The sequence below is a fragment of the Gouania willdenowi genome, chromosome 6 (genome assembly GCF_900634775.1).
Source record: "Gouania willdenowi chromosome 6, fGouWil2.1, whole genome shotgun sequence".
In the NCBI taxonomy this organism is placed as follows: Eukaryota; Metazoa; Chordata; class Actinopteri; order Blenniiformes; family Gobiesocidae; genus Gouania; species Gouania willdenowi.
The window spans coordinates 59,815,229-59,833,700 of record NC_041049.1 but is presented as its reverse complement, the minus strand read 5'-3'; the positions used below and the strand labels follow the sequence as shown (position 1 = coordinate 59,833,700).

General features: G+C 39.4%; 1 protein-coding gene across 1 annotated transcript; it reads right to left on the bottom strand.

Annotated features, from left to right (window-relative positions):
• Positions 1-1,185: 1,185 nt before the first annotated feature.
• Positions 1,186-13,024, bottom strand: LOC114464277 (mucin-2-like). The gene is made up of 23 exons (XM_028448322.1): positions 12,929-13,024; positions 12,575-12,830; positions 12,364-12,478; positions 10,976-11,063; positions 10,765-10,895; positions 10,459-10,672; positions 10,159-10,284; positions 9,936-10,050; positions 9,721-9,859; positions 9,161-9,274; positions 9,018-9,087; positions 8,691-8,828; positions 8,370-8,534; positions 8,166-8,260; positions 7,959-8,085; positions 7,613-7,868; positions 6,534-6,672; positions 6,137-6,247; positions 5,845-6,024; positions 5,342-5,581; positions 5,092-5,248; positions 3,754-3,882; positions 1,186-3,439 (listed from the first exon to the last, which is right to left on the bottom strand). The coding sequence occupies exons 1-23, from the start codon at positions 13,002-13,004 to the stop codon at positions 1,335-1,337; spliced, it is 5,286 nt and encodes a 1,761-aa protein (XP_028304123.1). The 5' UTR covers positions 13,005-13,024; the 3' UTR covers positions 1,186-1,334.
• Positions 13,025-18,472: the final 5,448 nt, after the last annotated feature.

Genomic DNA, 18,472 nt, shown 5'->3' with positions numbered 1-18,472 from the left:
TTTTTTGTGTTTCAGTACTAGCTGTAGGTCCAGTTGGAACGGTTGTTGATGCAGTGACTGTTGAAGGAGTGGGTCCTGTTGATGGAGTGCTTTTTGATACTCCAGAGGTTGCTTGTGATGTTGTGGTACCTGTTTTAACAGAAGGTGTGGTTTGCACTGTAGTTGTTACTCCTGGAGGCAGTGTTGTAGAAATTGTGGTTGTAGTTGCTTTTTTCACTGGTAATGTTGATGATGGTGGGGTTCCTGTCGAAGATCCTGTTGGTACGCTAGTTGAAACAGATACCTTTGTTGTAGATACAGTTTTTTGTGTTTCAGTACTAGCTGTAGGTCCAGTTGGAACGGTTGTTGATGCAGTGACTGTTGAAGGAGTGGGTCCTGTTGATGGAGTGCTTTTTGATACTCCAGAAGTTGCTTGTGATGTTGTGGTACCTGTTTTAACAGAAGGTGTGGTTTGCACTGTAGTTGTTACTCCTGGAGGCAGTGTTGTAGAAATTGTGGTTGTAGTTGCTTTTTTCACTGGTAATGTTGATGATGGTGGGGTTCCTGTAGAAGATCCTGTTGGTACGCTAGTTGAAACAGATACCTTTGTTGTAGATACAGTTTTTTGTGTTTCAGTACTAGCTGTAGGTCCAGTTGGAACGGTTGTTGATGCAGTGACTGTTGAAGGAGTGGGTCCTGTTGATGGAGTGCTTTTTGATACTCCAGAGGTTGCTTGTGATGTTGTGGTACCTGTTTTAACAGAAGGTGTGGTTTGCACTGTAGGTGTTACTCCTGGAGGCAGTGTTGTAGAAATTGTGGTTGTAGTTGCTTTTTCCACTGGTATTGTTGATGATGGTGGGGTTCCTGTCGAAGATCCTGTTGGTACGCTAGTTGAAACAGATACCTTTGTTGTAGATACAGTTTTTTGTGTTTCAGTACTAGCTGTAGGTCCAGTTGGAACGGTTGTTGATGCAGTGACTGTTGAAGGAGTGGGTCCTGTTGATGGAGTGCTTTTTGATACTCCAGAGGTTGCTTGTGATGTTGTGGTACCTGTTTTAACAGAAGGTGTGGTTTGCACTGTAGTTGTTACTCCTGGAGGCAGTGTTGTAGAAATTGTGGTTGTAGTTGCTTTTTTCACTGGTAATGTTGATGATGGTGGGGTTCCTGTCGAAGATCCTGTTGGTACGCTAGTTGAAACAGATACCTTTGTTGTAGATACAGTTTTTTGTGTTTCAGTACTAGCTGTAGGTCCAGTTGGAACGGTTGTTGATGCAGTGACTGTTGAAGGAGTGGGTCCTGTTGATGGAGTGCTTTTTGATACTCCAGAGGTTGCTTGTGATGTTGTGGTACCTGTTTTAACAGAAGGTGTGGTTTGCACTGTAGTTGTTACTCCTGGAGGCAGTGTCGTAGAACTTGTGGTTGTAGTTGTTTTTTTCCACTGGTAATGTTGATGATGGTGGGGTTCCTGTAGAAGATCCTGTTGGTACGCTAGTTGAAACAGATACCTTTGTTGTAGATACAGTTTTTTGTGTTTCAGTACTAGCTGTAGGTCCAGTTGGAACGTTTGTTGATGCAGTGACTGTTGAAGGAGTGGGTCCTGTTGATGGAGTGCTTTTTGATACTCCAGAGGTTGCTTGTGATGTTGTGGTACCTGTTTTAACAGAAGGTGTGGTTTGCACTGTAGGTGTTACTCCTGGAGGCAGTGTTGTAGAAATTGTGGTTGTAGTTGCTTTTTTCACTGGTAATGTTGATGATGGTGGGGTTCCTGTCGAAGATCCTGTTGGTACGCTAGTTGAAACAGATACCTTTGTTGTAGATACAGTTTTTTGTGTTTCAGTACTAGCTGTAGGTCCAGTTGGAACGGTTGTTGATGCAGTGACTGTTGAAGGAGTGGGTCCTGTTGATGGAGTGCTTTTTGATACTCCAGAAGTTGCTTGTGATGTTGTGGTACCTGTTTTAACAGAAGGTGTGGTTTGCACTGTAGTTGTTACTCCTGGAGGCAGTGTCGTAGAACTTGTGGTTGTAGTTGTTTTTTCCACTGGTAATGTTGATGATGGTGGGGTTCCTGTCGAAGATCCTGTTGGTACGCTAGTTGAAACAGATACCTTCGTTGTAGATACAGTTTTTTGTGTTTCAGTTCTAGCTGTAGGTCCAGTTGGAACGGTTGTTGATGCAGTGACTGTTGAAGGAGTGGGTCCTGTTGATGGAGTGCTTTTTGATACTCCAGAGGTTGCTTGTGATGTTGTGGTACCTGTTTTAACAGAAGGTGTTGTTTGCACTGTAGTTGTTACTCCTGGAGGCAGTGTTGTAGAAATTGTGGTTGTAGTTGCTTTTTTCACTGGTAATGTTGTTGATGGTGTGGTTCCTGTCGAAGATCCTGTTGGTACGCTAGTTGAAACAGATACCTTTGTTGTAGATACAGTTTTTTGTGTTTCAGTACTAGCTGTAGGTCCAGTTGGAACGGTTGTTGATGCAGTGACTGTTGAAGGAGTGGGTCCTGTTGATGGAGTGCTTTTTGATACTCCAGAGGTTGCTTGTGATGTTGTGGTACCTGTTTTAACAGAAGGTGTGGTTTGCACTGTAGGTGTTACACTTGGAGGCAGTGTTGTAGAAATTGTGGTTGTAGTTGCTTTTTTCACTGGTAATGTTGATGATGGTGGGGTTCCTGTCGAAGATCCTGTTGGTATGCTAGTTGAAACAGATACCTTTGTTGTAGATACAGTTTTTTGTGTTTCAGTACTAGCTGTAGGTCCAGTTGGAACGGTTGTTGATGCAGTGACTGTTGAAGGAGTGGGTCCTGTTGATGGAGTGCTTTTTGATACTCCAGAGGTTGCTTGTGATGTTGTGGTACCTGTTTTAACAGAAGGTGTTGTTTGCACTGTAGTTGTTACTCCTGTAGGCAGTGTTGTAGAAATTGTGGTTGTAGTTGCTTTTTTCACTGGTAATGTTGTTGATGGTGTGGTTCCTGTCGAAGATCCTGTTGGTACGCTAGTTGAAACAGATACCTTTGTTGTAGATACAGTTTTTTGTGTTTCAGTACTAGCTGTAGGTCCAGTTGGAACGGTTGTTGATGCAGTGACTGTTGAAGGAGTGGGTCCTGTTGATGGAGTGCTTTTTGATACTCCAGAGGTTGCTTGTGATGTTGTGGTACCTGTTTTAACAGAAGGTGTGGTTTGCACTGTAGTTGTTACTCCTGGAGGCAGTGTTGTAGAAATTGTGGTTGTAGTTGCTTTTTTCACTGGTAATGTTGATGATGGTGGGGTTCCTGTCGAAGATCCTGTTGGTACGCTAGTTGAAACAGATACCTTTGTTGTAGATACAGTTTTTTGTGTTTCAGTACTAGCTGTAGGTCCAGTTGGAACGGTTGTTGATGCAGTGACTGTTGAAGGAGTGGGTCCTGTTGATGGAGTGGGTCCCTTTGATGGAGTGGGACCTCTTTTAACAGAAGGTGTGGTTTGTACTGTTGTTGCAACACCTGGGGATGTCTGTTTTGTCGAGATTGTTGTTGTTGCTACTGTGGTGGTTATTAATGGTGGGTATGTAACAGTAGTTACAGCTTGGCTTGTGGTAGAAACCTCTGGAGTTACTGTTGTATATGGCGCACAGTATTTCACGCATGTGTGGTTTCTTTCATCCAAAATAGGTTTATCCTCTGGGCATACAGGAAAACAGCCTGTAATGATCAGATCAGATAACATTAAATTATTTTTTTATTAGAAAATTCATTAAAGTGGAGGAAATTTGCAACATTTTTTAATACTGATGATCTCTGACCTTCCAACTTTGGAATGGGGTTAATACAAACTCCTTCTGGGTTTGAACAAGTTTTAAAACAAGGAGTGTGACAAGGGTTGTAATGCCATTCGCATCCATTTCGGTGGTTATAGTAGTCACAAAAAACAGCTGTGAGGAAATAAATGATTGTTATTCTGTATTTTTCTTTTCTAACTTAAAAAAGAAAAAAAATGTGTATATATATATATATATATATATATATATATATATAAATATACACACACCACATACATTTTTAAATCCTACCAAGGTCATCCTCAGGAATAATATATTTTTTCCATTAGTTAAGACAATTAATAACTTTGGGACCAGTGTTGACAAATTCACTTAATTCTTTGAGTGCCATTCATGTCTATAGACGTGAATTAGTTTAGTAACGTGGAGTGCGATTCAAGTGTATAGATGTGAATTGTGTTTTTCCACTGGGGTTGCTTGGAGACAGTGTGATAAAAAAAAAAAAAAATGGACAAGCGCTCACACTCGGCATGTCCGGGATGAGGAGGAAGTTGCGTGTGTGGGAACTAACGGGGGACTGTCAAAATACAGTCAGAAATCCATTCAACTCTGACCTAGATAGCAAAATAATAATTTTGCCATCAAAAGCCTGGTCTCAGTGTTGTTTTTGTAGTTTTATAGAAGGAAACCAATGTTGAGATGTCCCTAAAGCAAAAAAAAAAGTCACTGTCACTAATAATTTTTTCAAAAAAAGCTGTTTTTCTCAGCTATTTTGTCACAAACTGGTGATTTGTGTGAAACTTGCCTCTATTCAACTGCTGATTACAGAATTCAGATCGTCATAGTACAAAATATTCGGTGGATCTCTAAAAATGAGTCAAAATGCTCTAAAACAGCTGGCACTGAGTGGGTAGAAATTTGGAAAATGACTGGCACTGAATGAGTTAAGGACTTTCATACCAATTGATAAAGTATGACTCTTATAGGATTCTACTGATTATTTTTATTTGGAGATAAATCAATAAACACAAAATATGAATGTAATGTAAATTTGAATGTAATGTAATTTTTAATCAGATTATATATATATACATTTTTAAATCAGATTACACACACATATATATATATATATAGGGAAATAAAGATAAATATTGCACTCTGCTGTTACCATTCCAGCTGTCTGAAGTGTTTTCTATGATGCACAATTAACTGAAGAAGTAATGCTACTTAGAAAGAAGAAAACTGTTAGTCTAACTTCTTAAATACTTTCTAAATATTAAAAATAGTATTATGTCTAATGCCCATCAAATACATGATAGAGAGCCCAGTTATTTCAGCATGAGTAAAAAATTGTTAACTTACGACAGATGTCTGGCGTTCTCCATGCAATGCAGACACCAGCTTCACTACAAGCCTGAGCATAAGTAGCCACTGCTGCACAGAAACACTCACAGTCTCCTCCACCATCACAGGCACATGAGTCTTTCAAACAGTTTTCATAAAATGGCTGTGGATCTACCTGTGTAGTGCATGAATAATAATCCAAAACTTTTACTTGCATCAATTATATTGTTAGCTTGAATTTTAAAACACTACTAAACACTCTTTTTACCGTTTTTTGGCAGTCTTTGAATGTGTTTCCAGTTATGATGCTGCACATCATTTTTGCCCATTGATGTCTATTAGGTGATGCCTCACATGGGTCGTCAACATTCTCTGCATCTGGGCAGGTGCTGGACTTTTTCCAGCTGTTTCCAAAATCTAAAGGGCTGCTCACCACCAGGAGGCGCTGAGTGGTGAAGTCATTCTGTCCATTACCGTCATAATTCCCACAGAGACCACAGACCTCTCCCTGTTGGAACAAAAGCCAATGGTTATTTAATTCTGTGTTATTGTTAATGTTAGAAGATATTTTATCTTTTTTTTGATTTTTGCTTTCTTCCTAACAACTTTTTTTTTAAATGAATGACTAAATATGAAATTTTATCATCCAGAATCATCAAGTAGTTGGCGTATGAATAGATAACCAAAAAAAAGATTTCTTCAATAGGGTGTTTAAAAAGTAACTATATTTATTTGTAGTATATTACTCTCTTTAGTGTTCCTGTGACGTACCATGTACTTTGGCTCCAGTAGGATTCTCACTGTTGTTCTGCGATCCCATACAACGGCCAGGCCGATGGTGGATTCAATGAGCAGATATAAGCCGACCCTCCTTATTTTATATTCAATTTCAGCACCACTGCCCAGGTCCTGCTCTTGATATTTACCCTTAAATAGTTTGATTTCGTTTCGCTGTAATTTGATAAAAATATTTTACAAGAAGAAGAGGAAGATAATTGAAACAAAAAAATACAGTTACCAGTAACAACATATATTCTTCCTTGGTCTATTTCGGCTTGCTTACCCCTAAATGAACTCTGACAGATTTGGAGCATGTGGTTCCTGTTGACCCACATGGAACATTTTCAGTGACGACTCCAAAGTTTCCTGCTTGGGTTTTAGTGCCACATTTGTTCTGAAAAGAGGTACTTTTGCATATTAGTCATGTGTCATTTTTCATAAACCAGAACATACTGAGTGCAGTAAAAGTATAAAAACGGAATAGGATATTGGGATTAGTGTGGGGCAACAATCCAATTCTTACTAATCTCTCACAAAGAAACACATGCATTAGCAAAACTAAAATTAACAGTGCTTTAGAATGTCCACTCTGTGAGCAGCAGTTATTACTTAAACTTTGGGGAATTAAAAGGGTTCCTAAAATCCAATTGGATTTACATACATGTCCGAGAGTCACTTACCTTGACAGCGGTGTAAGCACAATTTCCTTGGAATGTGTAAGTTTGTTGATCAAATGTGGTGTAATGACCACTTCCATAAATAATGCAGGTTGCTGGACATTGTTTTTCTGTGCAGTTCCAATTTCCACTGTTGCAGGTGCTAAATAAGTTAGATAGAATTTTAGAATTGACAGAAATCATCCTAAATGAATGATACAATTAACTGGTCATAGAAAGATGGAATATTTAGCAGAAGCTGTGCTAAAAGTAAATGGAAACAATGACAGCAAACAAGTAAGACTCTAAACCTTTTCACTTTTCCACTGCCCAAAAATTATGTATCATTTTTATGGTTTGGAGCTAAATGTTTATCCAAATGGAACAGCACATATTGCATAGTTATGAAGCAATTAAAGTAATGCCACAGTCTTATAATGAAAACTGTTGTATTTCTGATATTTCCAACCTTTAGCTTTAGACACCAGTTTGAGAAAGGCCAGTATAGCTTATTAACTTGAATTTTCACGCATCATAAACATACCATGTGTTGCAGTCTTTGGGTATTTGTGCTCCGTTTGCATAAAGGCGGTTGTTGTGTTTACAAGGACATTCTTTTTCTTGCACACAAGAGCCTTTCCCATCCTCGAGGAGTCCTTCAGGACAGCGACAACCAGATTCACAATCTGTAGAGTCCTACAAAGATAGAAGTCGGATGTATCATCGATACATTTTGAGAAAAAGTAAACCACAAAATGGGATTAACAGCTGCAAACAACTCTTACACAATCCTCATTGTCCAGATTTGAACAAGTTCGAGTGCACTGCTGTTCCAGCTCATCTGCTGCAGCAGAGGAGCAGTTGAAGAAGACTTTTGGAGCAACACATGCTGTAATAGACACAATAAACACAATGCTGAAAGAGCCCAAAACATGTGAAAATAATAACAGAAAAAGAACTGACTGGTTGGTTGAGGAGTCAAAGGTTGGCAGCGAAGAACACCATTGGAGCACACACTGAAAAAAAAAAAATGTTATGTACAATGTTCTATTGCAGGTTTCATTTTATGTAATCATTGCAGCTTTGGCCTGAAATTGACTCACCAGCGCTCATTTTTAATGTTGATGGACTTCCCAGCCTTAATGAACACATTGTCATTATAACAGGGACATTTGGACACAGGGACGCAAATTTGATTGTCATCTAAATAAGAACCCTCAGCACAGTTGCAACCATCAACTGGAGAGAAGTCAGAGAGGCAACTCTGTTTTTTTAAAGCCAATGATTTACAAGTAAATTGGCATCTCTGATTGTTGAAAGAGAAGACCTGGGAAGCACGGCAACTCTTCATGTATTTATCTGTTACATGGATAAAAGGAAGGGAGTTATTCTACAATGGACATTTTCCTTTAAGGTGTTTTATGTTAATTCAAGAAAACAGACACTTACCGCACACATTCTCTTTCCAGTCTGACAACATCACCCCCTTCGATGCACAAGTTCGTGCATATGAGGAGAAAACTCCACACAGGCAGGCCTCACTCTTCTCACAGTTACAGCTGGAATAGATACATCTCTGCAAGAGAGAGCACACTTTTACAGAAATCTACAGCGCCATCAAAGTCAGTAAAATGTCAACAAGAAGGGTTGTTGTACCTTGTAATAAATATCAGGATCTACCACCAAATGGCACGGCGTGAACGTACTGTTCTTACTGAGTAAAACAGCGCACCAATATTTAGCATATTGCTCTGAAATAACATGAAAAAAAATATTCATTTAAATTTGTAATATTGTTTTAAAAGTGTAATACCAGATTATAAGCACTGAGTCACAAACAAGAACTTAATGGTTGGTTACCATTTTCCACACTGAATGAACAGGGGTCATCTAGTGTTTCCTTAGCGTCCGAACACAGAGCATCAGCCTTCCATGAGTCAATAAAAGTGGTTGCAGTTCCATCCACGATGCCCTGGCGAGTCTTTATGTCATCAGACATTTTTCTGTTGTAATTCCCACATAAACCTGAAGAATGAAATTACATAGACTGTACCAAGGCACTAAAATAATAATAATTTCATTTTCATTAAATGCTCATTGTAATGCTGTTACTTGGCACACTCTGAAATGCTTTACATTTTAATTTAGACTGTTGCATTTCAATATCAACAATAGTCTTACCACTCGTCTTTCCCGTATAGCTCTGATCCAGTTTTACATAGACCTGCATGATGGGAACATGCTGGATCTGAATCTGGAGCCCAAATGTGGCCTGAAGCATAATGTGGAAGGATGAGGCTCGGAATATGCTGATGTCACCTGTGAGTTGATAAAAACCAAACAAAACTAAATGAAGACGACTTACCAGTAGCAGCAGTAAAAATTGGAAACCTTTTGAAAGATTAGCACCTTTCTTTGCAGCTCCAACTCATTAGTTGAGTGTGAGTGTAAAGTGTTTTGGGACTACTTTGATGCTAATGTAAGTCTGTTGTTTCCTCTCTGACTCACCTGTGCGGTATGGTAAGGTGATGGTCTGTGAATTTTGATTGACTGTGCCATCAGAATTAAATTTGATAACCTAAATTTAAAAAAAACAAACGTTAGTGATTTTGAAAGACTGGGTTTCAGTTCTTCTGTATAATATAACGTACATTGTTTTTGTCATTATTCAGCTGGAGCTTTACTGTCTTTAAACATGTGTCGACGTCTTGGCTCGCACAAGGACTCAACTGTGCTCTGATTATAAAATTTGGACTTCCGTCACCCTAAAACACACAAATTTGCATAAACCATGAAGCATGAAGGGACACAGTTGGCAGGGCAAAAGAGCAGCATTTGAGATCACGTTAGGGGACACTTGGGAATCAACAAAAAATACATTTTTGATTGATCACATCAGAGATTACAGTGCACCAACGGGTGTAAAAAGTTAGCTTGTAAATCCACATTTTCCATGTTTAAGCCATATGATGTTTAATGGGTACATGTCACAGACTCAGGCTAGAACATGCAATAATTAATGCATAATTGCAAAGGCATTAGCAGACATTTGTGCATTTGTGTTGAAAGTGCTGAGTCAGATTTATTTTTTCTCAATCTACCAATAAATTTGTGATTGGACTCACACGTGTTAATAAAAAGCTTGAGATGACATACGATAGCATGAAAAAAAAGATATGCATGAAATGGATTCATTCACCTTGCTCTCCACTTTGGCCAGAGTGTAGTAACAGCTGCCATGGAAGGCAAAGGTTTTCCCATCAAAGGTGGTAACATGTGAACCATCTTCAATAGCACAGGTTTCTGGTGTTTCAAGACTCCTACATTCCCAACTACCTTCAAGACAAGTACTAGAAGAAGATAATAGTCAGTGTAAGTAAACAGACACCAGAATAAAATTCTAAAGAAAATCATGTTGAGACGTACCATTCCTCTCTGTCCTGTCGGTAAATTTCACCAGATTCATAGATTTTGTTGTGTTTGCACTGACATTCAGACTGAGGAATGCAACCCCTCTTTGAGATGTCATCAAACACAGTTCCTGGTGAAAATTATGGGTTTAAATGTACTTGTTCTAAGCAAAGAATGTACTCAAAGTAGAAGAATGGTATGAAATAGTTTTGACTTTTGTAATGCAAAGCACACTAACCAGAGGGGCAGAAGCAGCCATCCATTTTGTGTTCCTCACATAATGAACTGGTATCCTGATTTGAACAGGTATCCAAACAGGGGGAACCACTTTCATTATAGACCATGTTATACGGACACTTTTTATCTGTAAAGACAGATAGGAAATCCTAGTTTTTAAAAGACAGCGGCACAGAATTATTACAGACTAACTTTGTGTTCGGTGAAACTATAAGTATAATATATCTAATGTGCACAATCCAATCAAAATATAGAAATAAGGATCAATAAATAATAAAGAGTGGATTTTAAAGTTGATTACCACAGAAGTCAGCACTCCTCCAGCTGGGAGGATCTCCTCCTGCATGGGAACACACTCGAGAAAACTCAGACAGAGTGCTGCAGAAACAGAAGTCATTGGGATTGTCTTCACAGCCACACACATCCTGTGTACAGGCCGTGTAGTATGGCTCTGCTTTTACTACTGATAAGCAGGAACTCCATGAAGCTGCTCGTAGCTTGTCACAAATGGTTTTCTTTAAGGACACAAAAAATGAAAATAATGGACTGAAGATTTGACATTCACCACTCATCTGTATGACTAAACCCAAATGCAGAGAATACTCACAATATACTTGCAAGACAGAATGGATTGCTCTGGCTGGGACTCATCATCACCCTCAAATAGGTCTTCACACTGATCATTTGGCAGACGGACCTTCTGTTTATTACCAAACTCAACAGAATTAATTTGGCGACCTGCAACCATTAATTTTAGAGTAAATTAGAAATACCAAAAGGGAAATAGCACAAATGTAAAATTAAAGTGAATGACAAACCGTTAAGAATAAAGTCATTTCCAGGTACACCATCAAAGTTTCCACAGAGTCCACAAGTGCGTCTCTTATAGTCATTATCAAGTTCTACCTACAAATACAGGAAAAAAAAAACAAAAAAACAATTTGTTGCAGAACAGCAATACTGATGGAGAAAATGCTTCAGAGATATTTTCAATAGTTGAGTGAAAGGTGTGTAGATATGCTCCATTGTAGCTTGAAGATTGTGTGGATATGAACTTATCTCTGATGGTCTTTCTCATGGTATTTGGTAGTTCGTAAGCACAGTAGTTTTTATCAGCACTTACTGTAAGCTTCTTCCCACAGTCCACATCATTATCAGTAAGATAAACTAGTCCTTCTGATCACAGCTTATAGTCCTTATTGGTGGGCGAACAAGTCAAAGCTTGGCTAACATAACCTTTAGGTCAGTTAACGATTACCAAAATCAAATATTTAAATAAAGTATTGCTATGTAAGATAAGCTGGGGTGTGTTGCTTATTTTTGAAGAATTAAAATCAGGTTTCATTATTATTGGCCACTGCTTTTAGCATGCTGTTTTGAAATGTAAAACCTTCACTAGTGATCGACCGATTCATCGGCCGGCCGATTTATTCGACCGATTTTTGCGTGTTTTACGTGTATCGGCATCGGCCGATGCGCGCTGCTGCAGACAGAGTGCAGAGCCCCTCCCCTCACTAGCAGAGCGTGAAGTAAGCTCTTCAATTCCAGGCAGGTTTTAAACTTTTACAGCGTTTTTTAACTGTGTAACTGGTTTCGTGGTTCCACGTGTTGTGTCGCACTTTAAGTTAACGAGCAGCTGCTGGAGGTTTGGCGTGTGTGTGTGTTTCTTTACCTCGCTCTCTGCTTCTCACTCAGCGCTGCGCTGAGAAGTTTTTAACTTTGAGAAGCAGTTTACTACTTGTTTGAATATTTATTTCTGTTAATGTTGATGCAACTTAGAACAGAAACTTGAACAGTTTTGTAACATGATGTCGGATGCGTATTAAGCGCGTTATTTTCCTCTGTTAATTTATGTTCTGGGGTTGTCTTGGAATGGACTATTATTCATGGTTTCTTTTTGTGTTTAATACTATATTTACATATCTTTATACTCAATAATCCTGTTAATAAAATATATATCACCTGTTTTTATTATTTGTTAAATATTTTTTACTTGATGTCGTTCTATCTCACCTTTGTTAATTTCATTAAAATTGTATCAGTAAATAAAAAAGTGGTATTGGCTCCAAATATCGGCTCAAGAAAATTGGCAGTCCGTATTGGTCAACGGCTAAGGCTGATGGAAAAAAAAATTGGTATCGGCATCGGCCCTAAAAAACCCATATCGGTCGATCCCTAACCTTCACCACACTTGAAACAAATTTACCATGACGGCATCTTCACTATTCCACATGACAGTGATTCCCACTATGGCTGCCACTTTCACGTAGTCTGCATTGTTTTCCACCTGTACACCTGCCTTTAGGTACGGTGTTGAGACACTAAAAATAAAAACAAGATTCTTTATTAGTTTTTTGCTCTTTAAGCACAAACAACTCAGCACAGTTTGAATTTAGTATATAATTCTTTGAACTTACGGATTGTCATTGACGGTGATTTGGCTCTTGCTCAGACGGACAGCGAGTTTGTTAATGGTGACCACAACATAACTGATTGTAGGGTTTCCACTGTCGTTGGTCCTCTTTATGTGCACCGAGAATTCCTTGAAATCTGTTTTGCAGTCGGAGACAAGGTTGTACTCGCAGGCACCAGGAAACTGGTAGAAATCACCATCAAAGGTCTTGAAATGCTCTCTGCCCCATGTGCTGCAGATACGGCCAACATGGTTTGTAGCTTGAGAAGAAAAACATAAAAAACAATAATGAAGAGCAATAGCAAATTAATGCATTTAAGAAATGGTAAGAAAAATAATTATGCAATTAGATTCATACATTTTTGGGCTTGAACGTCAAAGAATTGAATGAGAGACAAAGAGAAGAGGCTCAACCACACCACCTCCCACTTCATCTTTGCTACTGTGAAGACAAGAAGCTTCTCGTCCACAAAGCAGATGCCTTTGCGACTGCAGTGGTGAGCTTTATATAGGAAGATTTTATTGCCTCCGCCCTTTCAACAGTAATTATCTCAGCAGGATGTGGTAAACATGCTTAGAACATTCATTTCTAATTACAAGTTTAATATTTGTTCAGAGTATATTCCAGCTTCCATATCTGTCAAATAAATGGTAATGGTTGGTACTCACGATCTGTGCTGCGTCCATTTCACCTCAGTTTCGTCTTCAAATAAAGTAATAGTGACTTGACTAGGCTTGATTTCAACTTTATTTGACGCTACAGAATAATTGGGCAACTGGAACAATTAAGACACGTCAGTCTTTATTTTCAATACATTTTATCCTACTCATCTGAATAATACTGAAAATCAAACTTAAAGTTTGACAGGGTAAATGCACCTGAAAGCGGCCAACCAAGTATCCATAAGCCAAGGTTAAAGCAGCAGGCTTGGCGTAAGCTGCAGAAGCACGTTTTTGAGCATTTTGACTGATTTTAAAGACCCACAGAATATTTTCTTCAATGACTATCTGAAATCTGACACCTGATTCTGAAGGATCGAACCCTCTACTTTCTTTAAATAAAAGAATTTGTTTCTGGCTCGTTTTGTTCTTTTGTAATCAGCCGTTGATGAGAGCAAGTTTTACACAAATCTTCAGTTTCAGAGCTAAAAGCTGACAAAAAGCCTTTTTCTAAAAAAAAAAAAAAAAAAAAACTTGTCAGTGACTTTAAAGCTTTTTTTTTTTGCTTTAGTGACAACTTCTGAACATTGTTTCTTTATATATATATATATATATATAAACAAACAAAAAAACACTGAGACTGGGCTTTTGATGGCAAAATTATTATTATTTTGCTATCTATGTCAGAGTTGAATGGATTTCTTACTGTATTTTGGCGTTCCTCCAAGTTTCTCCCCCGTCAGTCTGTACACATGCAACTTCCCTGTTTTTTTTGATGGTTTTATCTCACCATCGCCACACTATCCATGAGTTCCATGCTCTGGTCGAGTGTGTGCTGCTTGGAACGTCAACTCTCGTACGTATCGCCATTTTCTGTCTCGAAAGCTTTTTTCCTCCTCTCCCTCTTAGCTCTGCTGAGCACGGATGATCTCTCATCCAAAGGTGCGCTGCTACCTCCTACGTGTCACCTATTATTTTGCTATCTGGCTCCCGACACTCATCGATGGCCCGGTTAGTTGATGGTTTTATCTCACCATCGCAATATTATCAATAATCTACTGCAGCGCATGTGTCGTCACTCTCTAATTATTAAATCTGTGATCAATCTTGTGGGTCTTATGAGGACGTGTACTTAAGCTAAACACTGTCAGCTGGCTCCGCTCAGCTGGGGAGCTTCAAGCTGAGAAGAGTTTGATGAAATGGTAAAAGCCAGCATGGTCACAGACGGCTTAGCTGAACCAGGTTTAAACCATAAGCCTAGCTCTACTGAGAACACTTTGAAATACCCCCCAGGACACCTCAAAGACGACTTTGACTTGGCATTGTTAGGTGAAAGCCACTACCAGTGCAATAGTTGGTTTCACATGGAGACCCATGACCCTGAAAATAAAGAACCAAAGTTAGAACTAACCTTTGTAAAACAAGTAGCATCAAGTTTTGGGGAAGGCAACCACAGTCTATAAAGGCAAGGCAAGGCAAGGCAAATTTATTTATATAGCGCATTTCATACTCAAGGCAACTCAATGTGCTTTACATGATAAAACATTCAATTGTTTAAAATCAATAAGAACATTTAAATCAATAAGAACAATTAAAATCATCAGTAAAATCAATTAAAATCATCAGTAAAATCATCATTACATCAACAACATGACAAAAAATCTCTCTCTCAATCATATGCAGTAGAGAAAAAAAGTGCCTTTAACTTTGATTTAAAAATGTTCACATTGGATGCTGACTTCAGCTCCGCTGGCAGTTTGTTCCACTTCTTTGCAGCATAACAACTAAAAGCAGCATCACCATGTTTACTGTGAGCTCTGGGCTCCACTATCTGACCTGTGTCCATAGATCTGAGAGACCTGCTGGGTTCATACCTGACCAACATGTCACTGATGTATTCTGGACCAAACCCATTCACAGATTTATACACCAGCAGCAGAACTTTAAAGTCTATTCTGAGGCTGACTGGGAGCCAGTGTAAAGACTTTAAAACTGGAGTAATGTGCTCTGACCTCTTTGTTCTGGTTAAGACCCGAGCTGCAGCGTTCTGAACCAGCTGTAGCTGTTTGATGCTCTTTTGGGGGATTCCTGTCAGAAGACCATTACAATAGTCCAGTCTGCTGGAGATAAAAGCATGGACCAGTTTCTCCTGATCTTTCTGAGCCATTAAACCTTTCACTCTGGAGATGTTCTTTAGGTGGTAGAAGGCTGTTTTTGTGATAGATTTGATCTGACTGCTGAATGTAAGATCTGAGTCAATCAGAACACCAAGGTTTTTGACTTGGTCTTTAGCTTTTAAAGATCGAGACTCAAGATAATTGCTGACAGCAGTCCTCTTTTCCTTGTTACCAAAGACAATCACCTCCGTCTTGTCATGGTTTAGTTGAAGGAAGTTTTCACTCATCCAGCAGTTTACTTTTTCTAAACAGTCACACAACACCTCAATGGGACCATGGTCATCTGGGTTCAGTGATAGATATAGTTGTGTGTCATCTGCATAGCTCTGATAATCAACCTTACAGTTCTGTCAAATTTGTCCTAAAGGAAGCATGTAAAGGTTAAACAGAAGGGGTCCAAGAACAGAGACAGTCAGGCTGTTCTACAAGAGGACAGAACAGCAGGATCTACCAGGATGTTCCAGAACATAGCCTGAAGAGTGTTGTGGCCACACAGGATCTGAAGCCTTTGTGGCACACAGCCCCAAGAAAATATAAAAGCATGTCTTAGCTAAATATTAGAAACAGCCAAGCTGGGATTCATTCTGCTTGCAGAGACATACCCCATTAACAGTCAGGTGATGTGAGTGATACAGCTGTAGCTAACAGCAACACACTGAGCTGAGAAACAATGAAGTCAATGTACAGGCTAAAAATTAGTGATGTTATGAAATGTGCCAAGGCTACGAAGCACTTGTGGCGTAAGGGAGGCGGCATTTCCGCAAAGTGCACATCAAGGCTTCATTTGGGGGAGGAGTCAAAATGATTACAAACAAAGCTTTGCTGCTGGCTGTACCATGTGACTGCTTCAGGAAGGGGTTCAGATTTTTGTTGAGTGGTTTGACAGCAACAGTAGCCCTCTGACTCCATTAAACCTATAGGTTTTAATTTTTTATTTAGAGTTGCAGTTACTTCAGAGTTTCATCAGTTTATATAGATTAGAAACCAGACTCTGAATAGTGCATTGATGGTTTAGATATAGTTTACAAAGTTTCGAGGGAGAGAGCATGAGTATGGACGTATGCATGAAACCAGAGATTACTTTACTGTATGTCTCAGTTTTATTTTATTACTAAATAAAATCTCCTGTTCTGTACATCATTGTCCCAAGTTACACATGCATAATCAGGACTTCTTTCTAGTTCAACAAGTGTTTGCCACCTTCGTATGGTGAGTAAAAAGCAGAGCTGAAAGAATTGATGGAGAACTGATGGGGCAGTGTCCAAATCAAACCATTTTTGGGAAAATTTACAGAGATTTCATTAAAAATATTTGTAATACACGTGTGATTATTTAGTAGAGAAATATATGATTCCTACATTTGTGATTGATAGTCATTCCCAAGAGGCACAAAAATTTAAGGCATCACGATGTATCTGGTGAAGATACAGCTGCATGTGATTATAAACATGGCCAGATGGTGGTTTCGTGCACACACGTAGCTTTGAAAAAGGAACCCTTTCTCAAACCAATTGGCTCTAGTAATATGACGCCTCGTGAGGCGTCATCTCACCACTAAGTGATACTGCTGTAGCTGATGGCATCACACTGAGCTGGCAGAGAAACAACAAAGTACAAATGTACAAGCTAAAAACCTGTGTTAAAAAGCAACATTTACCTTCTACTCCTACTCTTCAACCTGTTCACTCCCACTTCAGCAGTGGGGGAAGTGAAGGCCAGCACAGGTGCATTTATACCTGCCTCTTCCTGCCTTTCACACCTAAGGTATCAACCAGAAGAGAAATCCACAGCAGGACCTGGTGAAACTGAACCCATCCTGCTACATTTTCTTCATATTTGTACTTTTCCAACTATATTTATCTCATAATTTGTTATTCAGTGTCTAGGTTCCTGTTTCTGAGCCGGTGTTACGTGGTTGCATTTCACCTTTTTTTTTTCCATATAAAGTTTTCAGTTTGACACAGTTGGGTGGGTTCTGGGTTTATAAGTTAGAAGTCATGAGCTCAGGGCTTGGTGTTCCGCTTTTTCTGTTTAGATGAACTCATCCAGGATTTAACTGGAACAGCTGTTTCACCTAGGATAAATTACACACTTTGTCGTGGAGATTAAGGTTATATTCACTGTTATGTGCTGCAGGCACATAATTTTCCTTTTCATCTAGTTATTTTCTCACCTAGGGCTATAAAAGGCCAAAACCTAGAGATTTTTCTCTCTTTCACTCTCTTTCTGCTTCCTCCCAGGAACCTCTGTGCTGCCTGGAAAAAGCGCGCTATCATAACCATTACGCCACGACTGCCGAAACAAACTCGACGCGCAGAGCAGCCGTTTTGCAGGTTGCTATGGTTACTCTACCAATGTGACATGAATGAAGATAATATCTAGTTCTAAGACCACTTCTTCTTGGTGATCTCGAGGTGCTTGTTTAATTCAACTATAGAGAGCAATTGCTGTGTTCACATATGTTCAAAAGACTCTCTTTGTCCGAACAAACAGGCAGGTGTAAATACGCCCTTAGAGTGTGCTGCTAGTCTGCTCCCAACCAGGCTAAAAGGCAGGCTTCCAGCTCATTTTGCAGCATTTTTAACTTATCTAGGTATTTTAATAATAACACATTGTTATATAGGGCGCACGGTGGATTAGTGGTTAGCACGTCTGCCTCACAGCAAGAAGGTCCTGGGTTCAAGCCCTGGGGTGGACACTTGGGTCCTTTCTGTGTGGAGTTTGCATGTTCTCCCCGTGCTGCGTGGGTTTCCTCCGGGTACTCCGGCTTCCTCCCACAATCCAAAAACATGACTGTAAGGTTGATTGGAGTCTCTAAATTGCCCATAGGAGTGAATGAGAGAGTGAATGGTTGCCCTGTCTCTGTTGCCCTGTGATGGACTGGCGCCCTGTCCAGGGTGTACCCCCGCCAAGCGCCCTATGAGAGCCGGAGATTGGCAGACCCCCGCGACCCTGTTAAAAACGGGAATAAGCGGGTAAGAAAATGGATGGATGGACATTGTTATATCAGAAACATTGTTAAAGAACTGAAAAACACTTGACTGTGAAGTTGAAACTGAGGGGTA